This window comes from Phodopus roborovskii, unplaced genomic scaffold (assembly GCF_943737965.1).
Source record: "Phodopus roborovskii unplaced genomic scaffold, PHOROB, whole genome shotgun sequence".
Lineage (NCBI taxonomy): Eukaryota > Metazoa > Chordata > Mammalia > Rodentia > Cricetidae > Phodopus > Phodopus roborovskii.
In genome coordinates, this window is record NW_026126611.1 from 9,715,702 (window position 1) to 9,741,259 (window position 25,558).

At 41.3% G+C, this 25,558-nt stretch overlaps 1 protein-coding gene across 1 annotated transcript in view; it reads left to right on the forward strand.

The window, feature by feature from the left end:
- Ipcef1 (interaction protein for cytohesin exchange factors 1) overlaps nt 1-25,558 on the forward strand; it is a 66,138-nt gene that overhangs the window by 16,482 nt on the left and 24,098 nt on the right. The window contains exons 4-7 of the mRNA XM_051205984.1: nt 15,516-15,589; nt 16,885-16,956; nt 21,869-21,927; nt 23,223-23,323. Coding sequence (XP_051061941.1) covers nt 15,516-15,589; nt 16,885-16,956; nt 21,869-21,927; nt 23,223-23,323 — 306 coding nt within the window. The remainder of the gene's footprint in view (nt 1-15,515; nt 15,590-16,884; nt 16,957-21,868; nt 21,928-23,222; nt 23,324-25,558) is intronic.

Here is a 25,558-nt window from a genome sequence, read left to right on the forward strand (position 1 = left end):
TTGTGTATATCTGGATAGTCTGTCCCATACTCTGCCATATGCCAAGGAATATTCTAGGTACTCTGCACACTGGCTCTTCCCTATTCTAAAAACAAAACAAAACAAACAAACAAAACGAAACAAAACAAAAACAAAACAAACCTTCTAGCTGGGTATGTTGGCAAAGGCTTATAGTATTAGCCACTCAGCAAGCTGAGGCAGGGTGGTTGCAGGTTCGAAGCCAACCTGGGCTTTCGAGTAAGTTCAAAGACAGTCATGTCAGTTTAGTGAATCACTGTCTCAATGTGAAAAGGGAATATAGGAAGTCTGAGGCTATAGCTTGGCGGTAGAATGCTTGCCTAGCATGCATGAGATCCAGGGTGCGATCTCTGGAGGGAGACAGAGACAGAGATAGAGACAGACAGAGATGGAAGAGATGCTGAGGAATGCTTTGAAAGTTGGCGAACTGCCCAAGTCATACAGGAAGGAAGTGGATGGAAAGGGCTTCATGTCCCGGCCCCTTTGAGTCCTAAGTCCGTAATGATTATGACATGCCACCTTGTCTCCCTGGGGACCAGATAAATGATGTCATTATGTTACCCTGTTTCTAGAAGGAGACTGAGAGACCATCTCTAAAAGTGACAATTTGTGCTGTGAATGTGCGAGCTATCCTATGAGACTCTTGCTCATCCCTGTTGCTGTCGATACTGCCTGAGGATTTTGCCAATCTCTCTGCTTTGCTTGACTGGTGTTGGTACCCGGAAGTCAGTGAGTGGCTCACCTCCTTTCTGCTCACATTGCTTCTCCAGCACCACTACCCAGGCTTCCTTAGGAGAGATCACCAGCCATTTCTCACATAGCATTTCATTGGCTTGGAATGTGTCAGGGCACGTGAAGCTTCACACCCCTTCTTACAGTACCCTACATAAGCCTTGACAATATCAGTTAGTGAAAAACCCTGGAATTAGATACCATGCTCTCACTTTCCCGTGCCCTTAGGATAAAGTTCACACCCACTCCCTGGCTCAGGATGTCATCTTAACTGGTACCCTTTTTTTCTTCTTCATACTCCCCATTTTAATCCAGCCTAAGCCTTAGTGATAGAGCTTTTGATTCCTATTGATGTGTTCCAGCCCTGGGTACACCTTTGCTTGTATAGATTCCCTGCTCAGAAAGGCTTGCCTCTGTTCCTGGAAGCCTCTTCCTGCCCAGTTTTGGCAAACCTTCCCCTCTTCATAAGAGTCACATTTGAATTTGATAGCACATCTTCTACGCGGACTTATCCTCTGAGCTAAACTTAGATGCCCCATCTTCTTCCTTTTATATTATTTTATGATAGTTTGATTGCCACATGCATCCTTATTTTTGAATGTGTGTCACACTCCTGTCTTCCATAATTGGTCATTATGTCTACATAGCAAGATCATGGGTTTATATCGTTAGTCCCTTAGTGTCTGGTGTTTAATAAGTACTTGGTTATTATTTGTTGATTTCCCAAGCAAATGGGAATGAGAAATCATTGGTACTTGCTTTGCCCAGGGGATTCTGAGAAATGAGCTCTTATTTAAGTATTTCTCCCATTAATGGGATTTCCACTTCTATGCTTAAAAAAAATACAACTGAATTTGGGGTTTACTCAAAAGGATCCCCACATTGTAATATATTCCTCATAGTTTTTCCTATCCCTGATTACCACCTTCTTTGAAGCTTTGGGAGTAGAAAATGCGGGAAGGGTGAGCATCTTGAGTCAGAGGTCTAATGTGAACAAAGGCGGGCTAGATAGCGTGAATGAGTAGAACCAACATAGTACTGTGGACATAATGTCTAATTTTCATATAACCACTCAACATCAATTGTATTATTCCTGCTTTTCAAGTGAGTTTTCTGAAAGGGAAGAGCTGGAGGGACAGGCTCAGAGCCTCTGGAGAAGTAACTGGAGGAGATGGGATTAACCTTGAAATATTCCAACACAAGAGCCGGGCTCTTTTCTGTAGACTGTGTGTCTCTCCCTTTGACAAGTGACCTGGGCCCAGTAAAGAGGGAACTCAGACATACACTTGACAAATAGGCAGGACTACAGACAGGAGGGGCCTAGGGAAGATTCTCGAGTTGGTAGGAGATGGGCGTGTGATAATATGAACACAGCAGCAATCAGCCATGAAGGAGTGTATTGCTGGAAACCTGTCTAGGAGCTGGTCAGAAAATGCAAGTATTGAGATGTGGCTCCTAACAGTGAGAACTGGAACACACCACACCCATGAAAGGATCAACACGTAGAGAACACAGGACATAGTAGTTGAGGCTAAAATGAGACTGATCTCCAAGCCTTAGTACCTGGGAAAATAACACGAGAATTGCGAAAGCATTTGTGGGTACAATGTAGAATTTTGTATCAGTTTATTATCAGCTACATTTGTGTTACTTTTGTGTTATCCATGTTTCATTTACAATTACTAGAGACTTGACGGGATTTGCTGTATAAATCAACTGATACTGATGTAATTTGTGTTGCTGCAGCAACAGTCCAGGAGAGCTGTGGGGCTATTGAGTAAACCACCTGACCCTGTTTCATGGAAATTTCAGGCCAACCTCTGCCTTCTGCAGGGCGGTGTCTGGCTGAACACACACCTTGCAGAGTTCTCCATCCTCTGAGGCTCCCACTTATCTGTGTAAAGGTGGCTGTTTCCCCTGACCATCAACATAGTTGCACGGCAATGCATCCGTGGTAACTGTCACATGTGGACAAAACATGACTCTCAGAGGAGCTTCAGTGTGGAAGGTGCTTTTCTTAGAAGCAGAGCATCTTTTCTGCTTGAGCTTTAAGCAGAATTGACCATTCCAGAAAAAACCTTACTTGAAAGCCAGAATTTCTCTATTTATAAGAGACCTGTCTTGAATGTTTCGGCAAATATGGAGAGCCTTTCTTTCAGCTAACAGAAAACAATGCATGGTTAACTTCTTGAAAGAAGCCATCTTTTTGGCCTTTATGATTACTTTCATGAGTAATTGGCTCTAAGCATAAATTCTGAGAAAATATCTTAGTGAATTTGCCATAGGTTGGGAAAATTTTGTTTGTTTTCATTGACAAACTTTGCATAAGTGGCTTGTTTAAAAAAAACTTTGCTATTGTGTGTATGTGAATGCATGGTGTGTGTGTGTGTGTGTGTGCGTGTGTGTGTATGTTTTGCCTGGGGCATGTGGAAGTTAGAGTATAGCTGTGTGGAATTGGTTCTCTCCTACTTTTATATAGGCTTCAGGATTTGAACTCAAGTAACCAGGATTTTGTGCCAAGCTCCTTTATTGGCTGAGCCACCTTCTTGGCCCATTTGTGTGATTTCAACTGTCTCTTTAAACTCTGAAAGTAAAAATACATAGTAGACATCAATATTTTTTTTGGGAGAGTAATTCATTTTAATTTTATGTTACTTATCAATGAGTCATATAACATTTTCTCATATCTTCACTGATAGGGTTTCATTACAATGAGAATTATAGGTGTCTCACCTCCCAAGACTCTGTTTTTGCTTAGTGAAATCCTATTTCTGAGTGTATCTCAAAGAAAACTTCAGTGTTTTGAACCATTTCTACAGCGAAGAAAAGTAAGTTAGTGACATGAAACAGGTGGACTTTTATGCCAGCCTAGAATTTGTGTTAGAGCAGAGAAGAGGCAATGTTGACAGTGTGTAAAAGTGACATGGGACACTCTAGTGACAGGTGACCTCCCCATGATGATTCATTCATTTAATGTCAATCCTTGGGTTTTAAAAAGAGAATGCTTTTTACTAAAATCAAGCTAACAGATGGAAAACTCCCAACACGTGCTCACTTAGTTAAAGGAGTGACATATATATTTAATATATAATTTATTTATATACATGCAGGATACATATTCATAAATATTAATGTACAATTATATATGCATCAGATTTATCAACAGGGAGATCACTGAAGTAAATCTATGTGTATTCATTTTTTTTCTATTAATAAACTGACCAAGGACATTATCTTTACTTTGAGGGAATTGAGAGCTGTGAATGCAGATTAAAAAGCATCATAAAGACAAGAAAGGAACACATACAAAGAACAACAATTTTGTGCATGCGTTAGCAGAAACACACCTGCTCGGGGATTGTGGCTTTAGGATACAGGATTTTGCTAAGGAGTCTTGGGTACCAGAAGTAGTTCCTCTTGGTGACCACATCCTATCCTGAAAAGGTGCCTACCGACTCATATAGAGGGGGAGGCTTCAGATATTTTCCCACAGGGTGGTACCTTCTCTGCAGGAGCAGGTCAGGTGATCTGGGATTGAAGGGGAGATTGATGTGGGCTTAAGTATGTTTTCTAGGCAGAAGAAGTAACCCGTGGAAGCTGAAGTTGTGCTCTAATGTAAGGATTCCTTAGAAGTCTTTCCTTGAAGATTTATCACCCCTCTGTGAGGAGCCCCTTTAAGGGACAGAGCCAGCTGGTCCCACAGACAGCCTGCCTGATAAGCTCATTGGTCACTGGGCTCTGCGTTTAATCTTCTATACAGTGTGTTTCAGAAGGAAGCTATGCAAGCAAAAAAAAAAAAAAAAAAAAAAAAAAAAAAGAACGTAAGAACATAAGATTGAATATATTTAAGGGGTTAGGATTTAAGGGGCAACATTTGAAGCAGTGTCTTCAGAAAGGATGCAAGGAAATGGTATACTGAGGAAGAAGATGGCCCTGGGCCCAGAGGCGGGGGTGGGGGTGGGCAGGTCACACCATGATACTGCACATGCTGTCTTTGGGGGTTCAGCTTCTTTCTCTGCTACAGAGAAGCACAGACAGGAGTATGACACACCCCCCCCCGTTAAAGAGATAGTAAGATATTGTCCATCAGCCCATGATGCTCTTGAGTTTGCATACTCCCATCCTCTATGGAAGAATAATGACTTTAGAATACTGGCTGCAAATCTGAAAAGTTACTTGTTTTAAAATACTGACTCTGTATATTTACATACGTACACACACGTAAAGGTTTCTTGAGTGATTTAAAGGGTGCAGTCTAGTGCTACCCGGCCTCATCTCCTGATCCCTTTTCATCTTGCCAAACTGAAACTCTGCTGGTCCCTTGCAATTACCAAAGATTTTCTGTGAGTGCGAATTTGACTGCTGTGTGCCTACAGAGTAATTACGGTCACATTGCATTTATTCATTTGTGGCTGGTACAACATCTTCAAGTTTCTGTTCCCTTTCCTCTTGAGGACATCCTAATGTACCCACACTTTGCATTTGGTCATCCATCTGTGTCCATTGACATTCATGTTGTTCTTACCTTTTATCTGTTGTCAAGTGTCCCTGCTCTAAGGACCTGCAAATACATCTTTGAGGGTCTGCTTTGAATTCTTCTGGGTACATATGCAGAAGGGAAATTCCAGGATTCCAGGATAATCATATTTTTAGTTTTTGCAGAAATGGTTTTCTGTAGTGACTGCTCTCTTCCCTTCCTCCCGATAATGCACAGGGCTTGCAGCTTTTCTAGGACTCTCTCAGGATTAGATTACTGGTTTATTTTTGGTACTCACTATCTTAATGAGTTCGAGGTGATAAACATCTCATTGTGGTTAGGGTTCCATTTCTTTAATGCACAGTGACTATGAGCATCTTTCCCTTGCATTTATTGGCCATTTGTGTATTGTCTTAAAAAAAAATGTTTAGGCTGTTTTTTTGTTTGCTTGTTTTAAAGCAGAGCTGTTGTTTCTGTCGCTTGGCCTTCAATAGTATCTTAATGATATTCATGGAATTCAGGGAAACAGCCTAGGGAGATTGGAAAGCTTGAAGATGTAATATACATTGTATGATGGCAGATTATGTGCTATCTCATAACTGTGGTATCTCAAGGATTAACATTTATTGTTATTACTTATTTGTATTGCTCCTAAATCTCTAGTATCGACACACACATCATTTAAATCTTATATAATGTTCCCTTTTTTTCTTCTGCTAGTCTTTTCAACGTGAACATGAATTCATTTAAATTTTATTTTTATGTAAACTTTTGGCTAATTATTTCAGAACCACATTTTGCAAGCAATATATATTGGTTATATTTGTTCTCACTCCTCTTCTTAAATTCTTTCAACCCCCATGCGCCCTTTGCTCTGTCTTAAATATATATGTATACATATGTATACATATACATATATATTAATATATCTGTATCATCCAAGTCTAATTTGTGTTAGCCACAGACTCATGGGTCTATAGCTCACCCATCAGAGGCCACACTCTTAAAGAAAGCATATTCCCCTCCCCTAGTAGGCATCAGTTATCAGTAACTTCTCAGCTAGGAGTGTGATCTTCCAAATATCTCTCTTGCCCAAGCTACAATATTATCTGGGTGGCTTTCCTGTGAGCAACTATCTCACTATTCTTGCTGTAACTCTGGGCGGCATGTCCAATTTATTAGCTATCAAGATGTATTGTTTATTCTATAATAATGAAAGTCAATCAAATTTTTCAAAAACTTCCCTTTCATCTTTACTTCTTAACTTTCGTTGGTCTATGCTGGTGAAGGAGCTGTCTTGCATGGATGCAAAGGAAAAGCCTTTTCTAGGGAAGCAGGTGAGGCTGGCCAGGGGGGTAGCTCATCAAGGACATACATGTTTTGAGATTTTTCCTGGCGGAGAACACTCACTGATGTTTTAAATGATGAAGGTTCTGTCTTAACTGTTTTTGGAAACAATGTCTCTGGAATGAGTCCCTTTGTAAGAACAACATATTTTCACTTATTACATGATTCCATGGGGAGGAGGATTTGTGAGTCTAAGTAGAGTGGCCAAGAAAGCTGGGGCAGACATGTGAGATGACACCAGCTACCTCATTGTCCCCTCTCCAGGAGGACCTACTATGGTAGTGAGGTGGCTGAATCCTTGGGTGTTTCTTAGGAGGTGATAATGAGGAGGGATTGTAAGGATAATTGTGTTGTCACAATTGGTCACTTTGAATAGGAATCTCCCACCCCAAGGTAGGAAGTGAAGGCAGATTGGCTTAGGTTTCTCAGAGGAGAATTTGGCTAATCCCAAGAGGAGGATTTGGCTATACTTGTTTATTTGAGAACTGCAGGAAAGATGGTTGGTTTCTGGTTTGTGTGGTGGATCAGGCCCAGGACTCCTCATAAATACCAAGAACCTTGAATGCTCAGGTTCAAAACAGTGTAGCATTTGAGTGTAATCTGTACGCACCCTTCTTTATTTCTTAAACCATCTCTACATTACTTATAATACCCAATACAATGTGAACATTAAGCAAATTATTGCTACTGTATTGTTTTGAGAACAATGGCATGGACATTTTGTGTTTACTTGGTGTAGACACTTTTGTGCGTATTTATCATTGGTGATCTGTTCAATCTGTGCCTTTAGCACAAACCTAGAGTAACAGCTAGCTTGGAAAGGTAATGACAAATGAGAGATGTCAGAGAATAGCCAAGGATGGCTGCCGGTAACCCAAGCTTAGTCTATCTGGGGAATTCAATATTTTTGAAAAACACACAATCCAGAGTTTGCATGCCAAGGGTCAATGGCTGGGTTATTTATACACCAAGTTCTCTCAGTCATGAGCAAGGATCCCATTCAAGGGTTTGATTTGTGAATCTCTGCAAGTCAGAAGAGTGAAGTCATGGCCCAGAAGACCTTTCCAGCAAAGAGATGCAATGTGGATGGTTGGAAGTCTGGCTAGCATTCCCTGGCTAGGTTCACCATCAGCATCAATTGCACATTCTCTGCCTACCCTAGATCCCTGATTCTCTCTCTTGCTGGGGCCTCAGCATCCCAGCACCATTGTGGTCCACATTTAGAATAATAACACATTGAGAATCTCTGGATTCAGTAAGAACTTGTGGCTTTTGTTTATTATCCAAAGGCATCTACCAATCGTCTTCCATATAGAATACGTATTTCTAGGCACCTGTAAAATGAAGTCCTCTAGGGATCAAATATAATTATATTTATAGGATAATATCACATAAACCCAAATGCAATACTATTTTCAATAAAATACACCCCAAATAATGTGCAAACAGATTAGCAAGCTGGCAACCATAATTATGTTCCCAGTAATTTAATTTTTATCCTCACAGCCATCGGTATGATGCAAAAATGACAAGGTAAAACCTGGACAGACACAGCTGTTCCAGGTATCAGGGAAGGAGATGGAGTCAAGAAGCCTGTTTGATGTCAAATTTCTCCTTCTGAGTTATCTCTCTTTTTTCTTATGGATGAATGACAATACTTTCTTAACGTTCTATGGCCTGAAGCATCTTATGGTATTATATACATGCACGTTGATTCTACTTAGCTTGAAGACACTGGTTATGCCTTCTGTTTCACCAGGGAATATTTGTTTCAGGGAGCTCATATGCCTTGCCTAAAATCAGCCAGTGAGTGGCTTGGCGACAGATGTCCTGTTCCAGTCAGGGTTCTTTCTCCTAAGTCAGATGTTAACTGGAGTCTTCTATCCTTTCCTTTAGCCCTCTTTGGTGGGCACAGCAAGGTCGTCCATCTCCACATTAGAATGGCTCATTTGTGGGCCCTGTTCTGTGTTCTGGAAATTTATGAATATTGTACAATTTCTTCATGGGACAACAGCATCCCTTGTGGGCTGAAAAGTCACCTGCCTCATGAGTTCCGATACTGAAAATAGGATTAATTTTTATCTAAAAGGCAGAGGAAGGTACTTTCATATGCTTAGTGCTCAGCCAACGCTAGCTCTTAGCTGTTTCTCTTAAGCACATTCCTGAGGTATTTCATCCCTACGCGCTGTGAGACCTGATTCTTATATATATAAGAACAAGGAGGAAGGGGGGGGGGAAAGAGGAATGAGTGGGAGGTAGAAAGAGAGTAGGCCAAGCCAAACACACTTTCTTTGCTTGTTGTTTCCCAGGTGTGGTTGGTACTGTTTCCCAATTACTCTGGAGCCTACGCAGGCACAGACATTCCTGCCCAGCCCTCTGCATCTACATCCTCAGTGGAGAGCCACATTTGTTACGGTTGGCAAACCTACCATGACATGTCATTAGATAGCCACAGAAGCTATAGTTCATACTAACATTCTTTCTCCATGTTGATCATATTTTTTATTATTATTATATGTCCTCCATTATAAAAGTGTAAAGTATTTTCACTGACCCTTCCCTCACGAAAGCTTCTGTGGCCTTCAATTTAAATACCAGGATTTGATGACCCGTTTCAGTTAAATTTTAAAGTATGGCAAGCTTTATGTAAAATATTTATGTGTCAGGTCCTTTGACTGCATAGTGAACCTTTAACCCGAAGAGCATGGTCTCGGTGTTGTGTGAAAGTTTGAGCCAGTCACATTCAGGCCCAGTGGACCCTCAGACCTTGGCTGATACCTTCTGAGTTTTATGGTAACCACATAAACTTGCGTTGCATCTTCTAAGTCACAATAGCCACGTAAACTTGGATTGCACCTTCTGAGTTTCACGATAACCATGCAAGAGGAATTTTATTCACAGTATTTAGACCCCAAACTTGTGCTGCATCTCGTGTTTCCAGCTTATTTGAAATCTGTTTACTTTATCATAATACCAACTCATCCATTCACATCCTCTCATGGATTTAACCAAGATAACAAACTGATTTTAGATCTATTGTTTAGGACCACAGTAACTCCTTGTGTCCCTTTGCCGTTAAATCCTAGATCCACCCACCCCAAGCCTTTGCTTCACTTTCTACTTTCACAAACTTCGTAAAAATGGAGACACAGAGTAACATACTGTCTTCTGTACTGTCAATCAGTGATGTTCTTGAGGCTTATATAGCATGTGTGGCTATTCCTTTCTAGTGTTGGTAGTGTTCTCTATCACTCTAGCATGAGCACGCTATGCCGCTTAGTTATCCACTGATGGACATTCAGGTTGTTTCCTGTTTGGGGATACTATGACTAATGTGTCTATAAATATTTGCGTGGAACTTTTTTCATGGTTGTGAGTTTTCTTTTTTCTTGGGGGAGGGGAGGATAGGTACCCAGGTGTGGAATTACTGGGCTGTGCAGTTATTATATGCTTGAGATTTTTAGAAAATGCTGAAGTGTTTTCCAAAGCAGTTTCCACGTCTCATTTTAATATTTTCTTTATTACCAAAGGTTGGGGGGGGGTGTGTGTGGATCATGTTCCATCACTCAGTCATTCATAGCATTTGTATAGGTTTTTCCACACATAATGGACAATTGCCTTATAAATAATATATAGATGAAACAGTTGCTCCCTTCAAGATACTCTGGTCTGTAGGCGAATCAGGCAAACAACGTGGTCACATCACCCTGAAAGGACTGTGAAGAAAGCCCATTTCTAGCTCTGAAGACAAATAGGAGGGAACCTGTCCCAGACTTGTGGGCACAGGTCCCACCCATTATGACTCTTGGAAAGTCACCTAAGAAGGTCAGGTGGTAGGGTTTAGTAACATCAGGGAGCAGCAGGCAATCTGACCTGCTCACATCCACATCTCCATTGTGATGCTCATCCAATCAGCCTCACATGATTACACAACTGCAAGATGTAATCTCTTAGCCGGGCGGTGGTGGTGTTGCTGCGCACCTTTAATCCCAGCAGAGGCAGGTGGATCTCTGTGAGTTCAAGGCCAGCCTGTTCTACAAAGCTACACAGAGAAACCCTGTCTTGAAAAACCAAAAACACAAGATGTAATCTCTATGGTTCATGTTGAACTTATTGTCTGTTTTCTCTGAAGAGATGAGGTCTCTGCTTTGCTTGCTACTGTCTCCTCACACTTGTATCACAGCAAGATAATTGTTGAGTAGATGAATTATGGAAGCTTTTAGTGAGAGAGAAGAGAGAGTAGAGTCTTAGGGAGAGATGAACAATGGATGGCTGGCACTGGAGGTTGGACCAGTCACTTTATTCCTGTCCTGGATGTTTGAACTCCACCAGTTTTGACAGAGTAAGAGTTTGGCTCTGCCTAATGGTTCTGCTGGATTGTGGGGGTGCTCAGGGAGTCGGAGGCACCAGGGGAAGGAGGCAGGAGGACTTCAGCTTCACTGAAGACTGGGGAGTGTGTACAGCCGTTGAAGGACAATGCTTTTAAAGTCCCCATTAGGGTTCTGGATTCTGGGGAAATTAGCAGGTCCCATTACATGACTGTCAGGTGAGTTTTTAGAACGTTAGGAATCGTTAAAGGGAAGGATACCACTCAAGTCAGTTTTCTTGTCTTTTCTTTTTCTTAATGGATCAGGCAGGAACAGATCTGAAAGGAGGAGAAGAAACCTGACATTCCATGAGAAGTTACCCATTGTGATTGCCACTTCTGAGGCTTTTCTTTTTTGCAGGTTAAGTAAGCAAGGGGCATTTTTGACACAGCTGCTGTGACTTTGAACACAGCTCAGATGTCTTCAGAATAGTGACAAGGAGCTGCTGTGTGTGAGAGGGAGGGTTCCTGTGCAGCGGCTCCACTCAAGTTTCTTTGGATCTCTATTTGGAAGAGCCTCACCCTTTACAGTTATGCAGAAAGTGAAGCAAAGATACGTAATTTATCTTTCATTAGTTAAAACGAAACTGCATTGTTTATTGGTGGCATGTCTCGGTGTGCTTGTGGAGGTCAGAGGAGTCTGTTCTTTCCTTACACTACATCTTTGGTCCTGGGGATAGAGTTCCCTTTGTCAGCCTTGGTGGAAAGCGCCTTTACCTGCAATGAGCCAGCTTGCCAAATCCATTAATTTACCTCTAAATGAATACAAACATTAGTAAAAGCAATGTTTGTGTGTTTTGGTTATGGGTGTTGGTGTTAGTGGTGGTGGTGGTGGTGGTGGTGTGTGTGTGTGTATATGGAGCCTACAGGTCTATGTAGGGCACCTTCCTCCATACCTTTTCACACAGGAGTTCCCTAACTGGATTAGACAGGCTGGTCTACAAGGCCCAGGGACCCTCCTGTCTCTGCTTCCCCAGTGCTTGGATGATAGTTGTGAGACACCGTGCTCAGCTCTTTCCATGTGTTCTTGGGATTGAACCTAAATCTGTATGTTCAAGTGGTAAGCACTTTACCAGCTTCTCACCCCCTGTATGTTTCATTTTTGATTGCTTTTTTAAAATGTGATTTCCACATGAAATAAGCTTGCCTAGAGGCGCATGTCATGACATGAATTGGGTGTCTAATTTTGTTCTATAAGGACATACTTTTCTTTGTTTTAATCTTTCAGTTTGTTTTTGGTTGAGTAGAGGGCAGGGGCATTGGAGAAAGTGAAATTGTGGAATTAATTAGGGCTCAGCTTTCTGCTGAGGTACTTAGGCTTCATCCAAAGAGCAAGTGGGAACCACACAGGGTTTTAATTAGAGGAGTGACATGAAGCATGTTCACGTTGTAGAGATTTGCTGTGGCTGTTACTTGGATTCTATACTGGATTAAAGGAGAGAATTAGAAAGAGTGAGCGGGACTGGCTTTGGAGGCTTTTGCATTAATTTAACAGAAAGCTAACGACGATAGACAGGACATGACATAGTAGGACTAGATGAACGAACAATCTGTGGAAGATGTAACCATAACTCAACTTTGTATTTACGTGCATGAATTTCTGGGAAGGATTGTTTTGGTTCATTTTCTATAACAAAATACTGAAGGCTGGGTGGCTCATAAATAAGGGGGATGCTGGGGCTGATACTGAAGGCCGGGGCTGGAACCTCTTGGCTTCCAGCAAGGACCACATATAGCATGTATGATGGAGAAGAAGGAGGCATAGTGGTTGTGTGCAAAGGGTTCCCAGAACATGAGGCACCTTCTTACAACAACCTATTCTCTCAGTGGGCAAACCAGTTTTCATGAGAAAAACCTTAGTTCCCAGCGACTTATTTAGTATATTCATTCATTGGTTCATCATGCACTTGTGGCATGTGTGGTCTCATATGTGTGCACTGTGGAGTGTACAGTCTCATATGTGTGCATGGAGATCAAAAGGAGCATCTCAGTCATTCGAATCCATCACTCTCCCCCTCATTCTCTTGAGCCAGGATCTCTCGCAGAACCTAGAGCTAGGCTGACTGCCAGATATCCCAGACACCCTCCCATCTTTGTCTCCCAGAGCACTAGTGTTATAGGCATGCATTATACTATGCCCAGCATTTTATGTGGGTGTTTGAGATCTGAAATTATGTTGCCATGTTTGCACAGCAGATGTTCTTATCTGCTAAGTCATCTCTCTATCCATGACTTGTTTAGCTTTTACTTCATTTTTTAAACGATCCTATTAATTCTTTGAGAATGTCGTATGATATATTTTGACCATATTTACCCCTACTCCCTCTCTATCTCCTCTAATATACATCCTTTATCTCCCCACCCCAACACACTCTAGGAGAAGACTGACTCCCCATCCCTGAGAAGCCATTAATGATAACAATTTCCTGGTTTGGCGTGTGGAGCTCATAAGGCCATCTCATCTCCATGTTAGAATGCTGACTGGCTTGATCTTGTACAAGTCTTCTATAGGCAACCACAGCCCTGAGTTCATAAGTGAAATGGCCTTGTCATGTCTTGAAGATACTTTTGCTATAGTCCTCCTTAACCTCTTACAGTCTTTCTGCTCATTTTCTGTGATGGTCCCCAAGAGTGCTTTCTGTCTCTTTCTCTGAGTTTCTCTATCTAGTTTCAAAACATTTACAAGACAAAACTTGATCCTCTTCAAGCAGTTGTGCCCAATTGTTCATTCCTCAGGGCCTGTAATATATCTCTGTGTTTTTTCTTTATGTACTTCTTATTCTAAATACTTCATATACATGGAATCAAATAATTTTTGACAAAAATATTACATTTAACAGGATATTTTCAAGTTTTATCTATACAGCATATGCCAGTCTTTCCTAGGGTTTGTGGCTATACATAATCTTTCTGTATATGGATTTATTACAGTTTATTGATGGTCATTTTGTGTTTTGGTCTGTTGCCTGTTGTGGAGAATGTTTCTGTGACTATGCATATATACTTGAGCAATTGTATTTGGTTGCTTTTTGTATGTTTCTAGCCATGGAATTGATGGGACCTAGGTTTTCCAAAATTCCATTTATTCATATAATTGCAATTGAAAAAAATACCACAGGAAGTTGATTTATAAAATATCAACTCATGTTTCAACTCATCCCTTGAACACTTTATGTGGTGGTTTTTTTTTTAAGAGATTTGTGAAGCCACCACCAGGTGGTAACTAAATATCTCATTAACTATATATGTACTCAGAATGTACTTGTGTGTGTATATATTTTCAAGAGAGAAATTCTCAAGAGAATTGAAGTTTAGCTCTTGTAAGAGAGCACATGTAGGTACATACTCAGATAAACTGAGACATCTAGTAGATAGAGGCTAGGAATGAAGTTGACTAGTTTAATTTTTCTGAAGTAAAGATATGAAAAAGAGACAAAATAATGATGTCAACTAAGATCACCCTGGAATAAATCTTACAGCTAGCTGATTTCAAAATTAATAATGTAATTTCAAAATCAAATTTTGTTCAACTCCTAATATCTGCCATTTAATTTACAATTTACTTTTTTAATTGTGTTTCGATACTCAGGGATATTATTGTGCCTGAAAGAAGATGATCTCCATCATGGCAAATGACTCAACTTCCTTGTGGATCATTTTGACTTTTATTCATTCATTATAGATCAACTAGTTTGTAGAGAGGTGGGGTCTTGAGACATTTTCTGTGAAGTTTTGTTGATTTAAAGCAACGTGCATCTTATGCCATCCACTGTGTCATTCTTTCTTGGGGACTTTCTCCTACAAGAGTCATGGCACTAGGATTTTACAAGATGTCAATCTACTGAACCCCCCAAACACCACTGCCTACACATTTGGGGCAGAAGTAATTCCTGTTGAATGTCTGTTAAGTGCTGTGTTTATTTGGGTTCCCTAAAGTCCCAACAGCCAGCAATGCATATCTGTGTGTTTGCCAACTTCAAGTCCTGGGCTCTGTCCACCATTTCATGGCTTCTTGCTGATGAGGTTTTACCTCCTGTACTTGTGGCTCACCACGCTGTGGCGGGGAAGTGATGCTGAGCATGCCTCTGGGTTCAGCAGGAAACAGGACATAGATTGGTTAGCTTTGTGGGTTTCATAAGGACAGAAGGGGAGTGGGGGCAGGCACAGAACCTGCTGTATATTAATCAGCCCTAAGCTGTATCTTGTCAGTTCTTTTTTGTTATCTTTTATTTATTGAGACAAGGTTTTTCTGTGTAGCCCTAGTTGTCCTGGAACTAGCTCTGTGGACCACGCTGGCCTTGAACTCACAGAGATCTGCCTGCCTCTGCCTCCTGAGTTCTGGGATTAAAGGTGTGCACTTCCATGGCTTGGCTCTCACGTTACTGCTTATGAAAAGTTCTCATTTATGTTTTTACTAGTTTCTCCCATAAACTGTACCCAAGTCCATGGCTAGTTAATGCTGCTTCACGAACATTCTACTTCATTTCACTTTCACTCTCTCTAGTTCATGCTGTCAGTATGAGGAAATCCATCATCTGAGCATTTATTACTGTGTGTGCTATGTGTTTGTTTCAGGCAGAGAAAGCTGATGGATTTGTCAACCTGCCAGATTTCACAGTGGAAAGAGCCTCTGAATGCAAGAAAAAACAGTGAGTCTTTTCCTTTTTCTCCCCATGAAAGCCCTTGGCCAGGATCATAGCCATTTTCAATGTTCACCTAGTAATGTGTTGATTTGGAAGTGGATGAAGGTACAGTTCAAATGTCTGATAATTTTGAGCATTGTGGGTTGGCACTGTAAAATTTATAGAAAATGTACATAGAAATGTTAACTTCTCATTTTCTGGCATGTCCACTCAGGCAGTGCATGAGTTTTAACTGCTTTACCACCTGTACCCAACACACACAAAGGCAAGGGTATCAATGTGAAGGTTTTGGCCTTCACCAGAGTTGTAGACCCTACTACAGCAAGACTGGGTCATCTTAGTTTTTGGTACCAGTTATTAGTACCAGCCTTGGCATTCGGTGCTCTGATGCACTGGGTTGGGATTGTATCCTGTTGTAGTATAAGTATGAGCATTGGTGGGGATGAAGTAGGCTCAAGCTCGAGGTTCCTGTTCTGCTAAGAAGAAGAGAGCCTGGAGGGTCTGGAAACAGCCAAGAGCTCCCTAGAGAGCTGGGTATCCACTCTGGTCACATGACCATTTCAAGACAGCATCCTCCTGTGACTTACTATTACGTCTTCTGTCTTTCTCTCTTTCTTTCTTCAATGTCTTCTCCTTTACTACCAGAAAGGAATATTTCTTCTCTGACAGGCACTGCATTGTTCCCTTGGGAACCAGTAATAGCTTTTATTCTTTGCTATACTGGTGTAACAGCTGCGTCTTGTTCTGTATTCTGTGTGTTGATGATTGTGGGTTTTGATTAGTTATTAAACAAAACAACTCTGTCCTGTTCTTCAAAACTTCTGGTGTGATTGGTGAGTTAAAAACATTTTGCTTGCTATCACCGATGGGCTATAAATTTCCTTTAACTAATATGTAATTTGTTCTTCTCCTTTACCAATACAGAGTCCCTTATCTCTATGACTTCTGAAGAATTATGTGGTGTGGGAATTGCATTCCTGATTATTTTCATATGGCTAAACTTCTACTGTATATTTGGTTGAATTTAAATAATATCTTGCTTGAATGAATTGATTTAAATACCATTCAGTAGCAGTTCAGGGACTCTCAACTTGAATGTATTGTCTCTACACCTTCAAATAGTTAGCAAGTAAAAAAAGATAAACACACACACACACATTTAAATGGACACTGAGAGGCTAAGATGCAATTCTGACATGATAAATTGACTCTCACTTCACTAAGTGAAAGAGGGGCCAGATAATAGGTATTTAATACAATTACTTTAAAAACACTCACACATGTGCTTTTCTCCTTTCTAGTGCATTCAAGATCAACCACCCACAGATCAAAGCCTTCTACTTTGCAGCAGAGAATTTGCAGGAAATGAACGTGTAAGTAGAGGAGACTGTCACATCCAGTCTCTAAAACAATCAACTTACCTTGGACAGGCATCAGAATTTTAAAGCCAACAACCATGTCAGTTATTGTCCTATTTATTTTTTGCTATTTAAGTTTGTTCTGTTAATTCCCTTAGCAACTACAAAACCATCCTGCTTTCTTCTCTAGCATGTGTAGTCATCTGGGGACATACACTTATCTAAATGGCTGTCTTAGGGAGTAGTTGTGAGATTCTTCTTATGGAGGCAATGAGAGGAGACAGAAGGTGGTGTGATGTGGAGCATTTGCATCACAAGGAGAAGGACCCAAAGAGTCAGGGAACCAGTCTCCCAGCTCTCCACATCTTAAGGCAGTCTCTGTAGCTTCTATCATGTATCACAAAGGCTCATGGACTTACCACCTGTTTCTCCAAGTGTCACCCAAACATTTACTTCCTGTGTACCTGGCTTTAAAAAAAGATCCTAGCTCTACTTCTGGCTTGCTCTTGTCAAGTCGATGCACTCACTTACTCCCGATTTAGATGAAGATGCATTGTGTCAGCTGTAATTTGAATGAAGCTGTCTATGAGGTGTTGCCTTGAGGCATCAGAGGACATCCTATTAACTTATAAAGACTGTTATTGATGTCTTCAAGACAATCATATAATACTTTAATATCTATGGAACATCTATCATATAACCCGTTGCCAATGATGTTGGGCAGTAACAGTCAAACCCTCCCACAATTCCTCCACTCATAGTTTATACTGAAGCATTGCTATCTATTGTACATGTTAGTTTCATTGCTTATCTTCCATACATGATCCATCTTCGCCTTCTTGTTCCAGAAAACTAAATAAAATACATGCTATCTCTCATCGTACACCTCCAACCTCCTTCAGGTCATCTCTTCTGCTGCATTGTCTAGCCAGGAGCCTTCTCATTTGTTATACCCACTTAGCTTACCCTCATCTCTCTAGATGAGGACAAATTGCTCACAGGAAGTTGGAGGAGCCATGGGTTAGTAGTCAGAAAAGGAACCGTCTTTCAAACATGTCTTTGACAGACAAAAGAGTGTCTGTTCCACACTCTTTATGATCATACCTTTTGCCCCTCCCTTGCCTTTCTCAAGCAACTGAGGGGGATAAAAAGAACAGACAGATCAAGAAAGGGAGTATACCCTTCAAATGCCATCACTCATCTCTGATGGCACTGGTGACTCAATCCAGCTGATTTGCTGTCCCATGCTGTGCAAGTATTCAGAAGAGGGTAGTGCTCTCACCAAGAAGTAGTTAGAACCCAGAGAGGGTGACTGTCAGTCTGCAGCTGAGTCACTGCTGGGGTTCACAGGGCTGTCTCTGGCCTGTAGCGTCAGGGAGACAGGGCTGCCCACCTTCCCACCCGGATAGCTTCTCCAAGAGCATCCTCGGCATCACATATCTTCAGCTTTATCCCTGTTACCACCTTCCCCACCCATCTTGGGGCTGATCCTTTCAAAAATAGCTTTCATCTTCTCAACAAGGGCTGATTGAAAGACAGCATCCCAGATAAATAGTTCTTCTGAGTGCATTGTTACTTAGTGTGTGTCTCCTACGCAGAACAATCCATTTTCAGTCAAGAGGAGGTTAGACTCTTATGCGATTGTTGGAATCCATTGCACTCCAGACACTCTAAGCCACAGTTCAAGGCTATTTAGCTTCCTGTTCCTGGCTGCCACCAGCTCAGCCTTTGTTTCCATCTTCACTCTTTATAGACTTTCTTTCCATTTGCAGTTCCTACTTAACAGAAGGTCTTGTATGAGTTCCAGCTATAGATATCTCTTCCATTGTTGGCTAGTAATTAAACTGTCACCACAGTCAAGGTTAAATCGCATTGCCAGTCTGTGCTATGAAGAGCATTGACTAACTTGAAATTCTGTTAGTGTATCCTTTTCCAACTCATAAACAAGCTATACATTGAAATCTGAATTTCAGGTGGCCTGGGCTCTGATTCTGAATCTTTCCAGTTGTCTTTATGTTTTAAAGGATGATTTTAATCTTGCTCTTTTTGAGACTCATGGCTACATGGTCCATTTGCCTTTTCCTAGACACATGATGATTTCTTCTATCTGTAATATCGTTGCCTTAGTTTCATTTCTGCTCCGTCATAAAATATCCTGACAAAATGCAACTTAAGGAAGAAATGGTTTATTATACTTGCAATTCTAGGTTCCAGTCTATTGTTGCTGGGCAATCAAAGCAGGAACTTCAAGCGTCCTATCCATAGTCAAGAGCAGAGACAGCAAGGGCCTGGATCTTTGCTTGCTTGCTCTCTTATTTTTACCTTACTTTCCTCATTCCTATACAGTTCAGGACCCCAGCCAAGGTAATGGTGCTTCCTACAGTGGTTTCGGTCTTCCTACATCAGCAACAATCAAGACAGTGGCCCAGAGACATGCATATGGGCCAACCTGATGTAGGCAAAGCCTTCACTGAGATGCTGTGCTCTGGTGATTCTAAGCTGTGCCAGCCTCATGAAACTAATCACCACAACCATTCCTGAGTTTTTTTCTTCTTAAGACAATTCTTCCAAGAGTCAACAAGGGAGAACCTCTCTGGACTACCAAGCTTGTCTTTTCTTCTACAAGATTATGCAGATGATACCTAGAGGTTTCTTTATCAGTGGCACCTGAAACTCTTTCTCTTGATGGAGCCTGTTGAGACTAGCCAATAATGAATCTAGGAATGACTTATGGGAGGGGTAGACAGGGAGGGAGAGGTAGTCGTTTCAGTTTTCAGTCATTTAACTCTTTGGCTAAGTACATTTTGGGGGAGGGCATTTATCTCAAGGGTAAAGAAAAGTCAGTTTAAGTCTATCTTACTTTGCAATGACCCTCAATTTCCAGATGTAGGAGTAAGTTATGAGTAATGGAAGAGTTAGTTCTAAGCAAAGATGTGGATTTGTTGCCTGTCTCAGGTGGTGTTCTTGAGAAGAATGCTCTTATTTGGGAATCCATCTTCTTACACTTGTACTCATTCAACACACACATTTCCAACAAGTTAGTATACAATAGACTCCCAGGGAACAGCCGCCATCTTTCATGTCAGTGTTAAACTTTTCGTGTATACATGCATTTATCCAGAAATGGGGACTCTATGCTGCAGATTTACAGAAGGTTCTCAACGAAGGAGGAGCTCTAAATAGAAGTCTAAACCATTGTTAGGTTATTACAGCTAGTAATTCCCAGTGTCAAGGAAAGCACTTGGCTTTTGGGGGAGGGGTGGACTTTCCATTTTGGTGTATATTCACACTTGGGAATAGAGTTTAGAAACATCTTTGCTTGTTTCAGTTACTCTCAATTCAAACTCTTCGTTGTCTTTTTATGTTTTGATATTTTAGTTTATGGGGAGGGAAGGACCAGCTATTCATAATTATAAAATCAGGTATAAACTGAAAACTGGTAGTCTTTTTAAAGCGAACCATGAAATATATTGTGTTTTATCCGATTTAGAAAATGTGTGTAACATCTTTGTGAATTTGTGTAACATAACCTGTTCGTTCACGTGCACGCATGCATGCAGATGTTCATGTATGTTACGTGTGGAGGCCAGAGGTCAACCATGGGTGCCTTCCTCTGTTGGCTCTCATTGTTTGAGACATTATTCCTCAGCAAACATGGAGGTCATCACTTTGGCTGAACTAGTTAGCCAGAGAGACTTGTAGATCTGCCCGTCCTGCCCACTGTCCCAGTGCTGCATTTACAGGCAAGTGCCACTGTCCCCCTTATTATGCGGGGACTGGGAATCCAAAACCAGGTCCTCATGGTTGGATGGCAAGCTCTTCACCCCACTGAAACATCTCTCCAGTTTCCTGCTATATACTTTCAAATGTTAGTGAGGCAATATATTGAGCATCATGTAAAAATTAAATGACACAAAAAAATAGAAAACACATGGGATTTCTGTCGCTCTCCACACCTTCCAGTCAACTTCTCGGGGTCATCCACATTTGACAGTGTAGTGTGATGTTTCTCCTTCCTCACACTGTGTGCACTAATCCACGTACATGTATGAGTGTATCAGTTCATTGCACACACGTGAATTTGCAGTACATTAGGACAGGCAAAACTATGGCTTTGCATGTCTTTTCAACAGTATTTTTCCCCCTGAGTCATTACAAATCCCCTTGTATTTTTTGTTTATTAGTTTCATTATAATGTAGTATTCACATAATCTAGATTGTTATATATCTGATTTCTTGTTAATGGACAATTATTAACTCAGGGTATTTTTTCCTACTGTTACAAGCCTTATTGACAACAATTTTTCTACCATAAAGGTATGTTTTTTTTTTCAAAACAGATATTATCAATTATAATTATTGAGCAAAGAATATTTTTTTCTGAAATCATTATTAAATAGCTCTATAGGTAAAATAGCTTCCCAGACAAGCCAGATGATGTGGGTTCAACACCTGGAACACACTTACAGGCACAAAGAGAGAACTGATTCCCCAAAGTTGTCTCCTGGCCTCCAAATACATAATACATGTGTACGATGACAATAAACTTTAAAAACTGATAGAGATACAGCTTTAATGTCAGGTGGATGGATTTGATGACCAGTGCTTTGATGGTGGCTGCAGGTTTAAAATATATAACTACTAAAGAAGACGTATTTGTTCATAGTTAGAATATCTCATTTAACTTTCTACTTTAACCACTGGATAAAGTCTCACCCCGAAGCCAAGTATTGTGAAGCCAGAAATCTTAGGTCTCCACATCTCAAACTCATGATGCTTTAGGAGATATTCAGGCTAAGTGTGGAATTAGGACTGAATTTCTCTGTAAAGTCTGATGCAGGAAGCAGCTTCAGGGACTAAGGAGAAGAGCGAGTGGCTGAGGGGCCTGGCTATTTGGTCAAACATTTACTTCCCATTTGAATCTTAGGTGGTTAAACAAACTTGGGTTTGCAGTAATCCACCAGGAGTCCACCACAAAGGATGAAGGTATGTTGTTCTGTTTTACATTTCTGAAATGTTAGCAAGAACATTAGGATAGAATGAGTCAGGATGAAGAGAGACAATTCGGGTTCTATGTATAGGCTGACCCTGGGGAAACATAGTTTGACATTTGAAAGGATCTAGAAGGTACAGACAGCCATCTTCACACAGGCTCACCATGGAGCCGATCCTCCCTGCCAACTCGAAGTGACTTCACACTTCACCCACACTTGAGCAGCTGCAGGCTTCTCTGATACTCAGACAATTGCCAATGCAAATGTTTTGGTGCCCTCCTTACAGAGTTCTTACTCACAGACCTGAATGTGTCATGATCCAGCCAGATCACTTGCATCCCACAGTTTCCTCTGAGAGTTTAACCTTTCCACCAGGTGTACGTTGACATTAATTACCTCGAAAGTCTTCTTGGAACCTGAAGATCAGGCTGGAGACACACCATGTTCGGGCCTCACAAGTCTACATGTTCATAATATTGTTAGCCTTTAGTGTGGGGAACAGAGAGGCTACAGGTACCAGGGTCCCTGACATGTACCAGTGCTGAAACACAGATCACGGGGCAGTCAGACATCATAAGGAGAGGGTTATATGTTTGATTATGAAATCTGAAGTTTAGAAATGGGAAAGTGGCCAATGCTGTGAAGCTGGCATCTAACTACCGCATTAGTCCCCTTTTCTGTAAGGTAAGCATCCATTGGCCATCAACTGGGGGAGAGAGGCCTGTGGAGAAGGGCTTATCCTGGCGTTTAAGACCTTTTGTGATGTTGCCTCTGTACCTCTAAAGCTTTGTCATCCAGGCTCTGCCTTGGGGATCTCCATTTTTTTTGTGTGTGTGTGTGACTGGGCCCATTTGCTCAGCCTAGTCCTCCTCTTGCTCTTTTGGGGTACCAACCATTGGCTGAGTCATCATCAGTCAGATTCAGCCAGCTCCCATCTCCACCGATGATGGTGTTATAAAGACGCACACATTTTTAAAGGAATTGTTTATTTTTTTTCCCCTTGAGAAACAATAGTCCCCATTTTGCATACCGGATGGTCTCTGGCAACAGAAACCGCCATGGAGGCGGACACTTGCTTACTTGCTTCTCCTGTTCTTGAGTTGCTTTTCACCAGGCTGTGCCACCAATTTCTTGCCTTCTATTTTTTTTTTTTTTTCTTTTTTGAATGCTCCCCTTTTGAGTGAGATTGAAATCGCAATAGGCAGATGGAGGAAAACCTTGCTTGTACATCATGGAATCAGCGACCAGAGCCTTGAAACCTGAAGCATTTATTTCTTCCTGTTATAGAATGTTACAGTGAGAGTGAGCAGGAAGATCCTGAAATAGCCTCGGAGACGCCGCCCCCTCCATATGCTTCGGCAACTTCCTCTCCCGTGGTACGCGTAGATGTGAGTAGTCTGCTGGTCACTAATTCAGTGTGCGAATGTCATTCTTTCCAGCTATACATAGCTATACATAACTACCCCAGCCAATAAAGTTTTACAGTTGACCAAGTTAAGGCACCTTCCAAAGAGCAAGTGAAATTCTCAGGGTGCTGACTCAGGGTGCTGATGTAGAGCCTTCTCCATGGCAACCCAGAGGGATGACATTCTTGATGTCTTTGTTTGTAACCCTCAGATGGGCTGGATAACAGTCAGGGGATGGAGATGCAAAGGCCTTTTGAGTAGCAGCCTACTGCCTGCAGAGGCGATTTTGTAGTGTGTGTTTGTGTTATGCCCTATGTATTTTCTGAAGGAATGTCAGGTGCCTTGCCGAGGTGCCTGTGATCCAGCAATGCAAAATGAATTTAAGAGTGGTATTAAAATAGAGCATGAAAAGAGAAATAGAGACAGCAGCTGGAGTCATCTCATTAAGTTGCATTGTGTATGGGCTGGTGTGGTGTGTTCTCAAAGGAGGGTCCCAATTACATACTAAGCTTTGGAAGTTCAGGTCTTCATGGTTGGCAAGACTTTGGAGAATAGCTTCATGTTTAGATATATGGTCGCCAGCAAGGGGCACACTGGGGTCATTGAGTATATAGTATTTAAAAAATTAATTAACAGGTCATTATTATTATTGTTTTGTGTATGTGGTTGAAACTCATGACCTCCTTCATGCTAACACATGCCTTATATCAGACCCACACCACTAGCCAGATTTACAGCTTTTATGTTTATCATGTCCCAGGTGCTTTAAATACGTAATCATTTAATCTTCAAACAACCTTGAGAAACAGTAGTATTTTATTTGCACTTTACTGATCACGTGAGGCCAAACCAATTTCTATGGTTAGAGCCATTTGTATTTCTTCTTTGTGTTTTCTGCCTCCCCTTCCTATTCCTCTTGGTTGTTCTTGTTGGTTAATGAGGTCTCCCCGTTTGGTCCTCTCTATATTTGAAATAACATCTATTTGTCATGCATACTTGTCGGCCGTAATCAAGACATTCTCATGTATTTTTTTTTTTTTAACTCTTTCATGGATTCTTTTTATAAACGGTTGTTTGTGAATTTAATAGCTCAGGTTTACCCATCCTTTTCCCCTTTTTAGTTGAACTTAGTATCTTTATTTTTTTTTTTTCTTTCTTTCTGGTTTTGAAAATTTGTTCCTCTCCCAAGACCATGAGGAGGTTGATTTTACTGTCTTCATTTCCTGACAGAGAAAATCTTTTTGGAACTGTTCCATAATACTTGCCCATCCATAGACCTAAAGTTCCGCATCCCACGTTTGAACTTAATGAAGGGACTCTTCTAAGAGCTAATAGTCGGGTTAACAAACTTGGATGATTCTCTATATTTGTCCATGTCGTTAATCACATATTGCTTGTTAACTTGTTTTTTAAGGCAGAGTCTCATGTGGCCCAAGCTCACCTTTAACTTGCAATATAGCCAAGGATGATTTTGCACTTCTTATCTTAATTCACCCCCCCATTATAATTACTGCAATTATAGGCGTGTACCACCATACTTGGTTTTTATGTAGTGCTGGGGAATGAACCCAGGACAAGAACATTACCAACTGAGCTGCCTACCCAGCCCTTAAATGTTGTTTCTTAAGTTGTTAATCAGCTGGTGGTGGAAATGCCAGCCTTTAATCCCAGCACTCGGGAGGCAGAGGCAGGAGGATCTCTGTGAGTTTGAGGCCAGCCTGGTCTACAAAGCCAGTTCCAGGTCAGCCAGGGCTGCATAGAGAAATCCTTTATCGATAAACAAACAAAAAGTTGCAAGCTGATCACTTTTAACAGATATTTTCTAAAGTAATACAGGATAAAATGGTCAGGTAAATGTCGTCTTGGTAGTGTTTGCCAACTTAATATAAGCTACTGTTATCTGAGAAGAGTGTCTCAGATGGCTGGTAGGCAATTCTGTGGGGGCTTTTGTGAATTAATGATTGATGTGGGAGGGTCCAGCCCACTGTGGGTGGTGCCATCCCTAGGCAGGTAGTCCAGGAGGTATAATAAAGCAGGCTGAGCAAGCCACTGAGAACAAGTCATTAAGCAGTGTTGCTTTGTGGCCTCTGCTCCAGTTCCTGCCTTGAGTTCCTGCCTTGGCTTCCCCTGATGATGGAGCGTTTCCTGTCAGCCAAGCAAACCACCCCCAAGTTGTTATCGGTCATGGTGTTTACTACAGCAACAAAGAGCAAATGT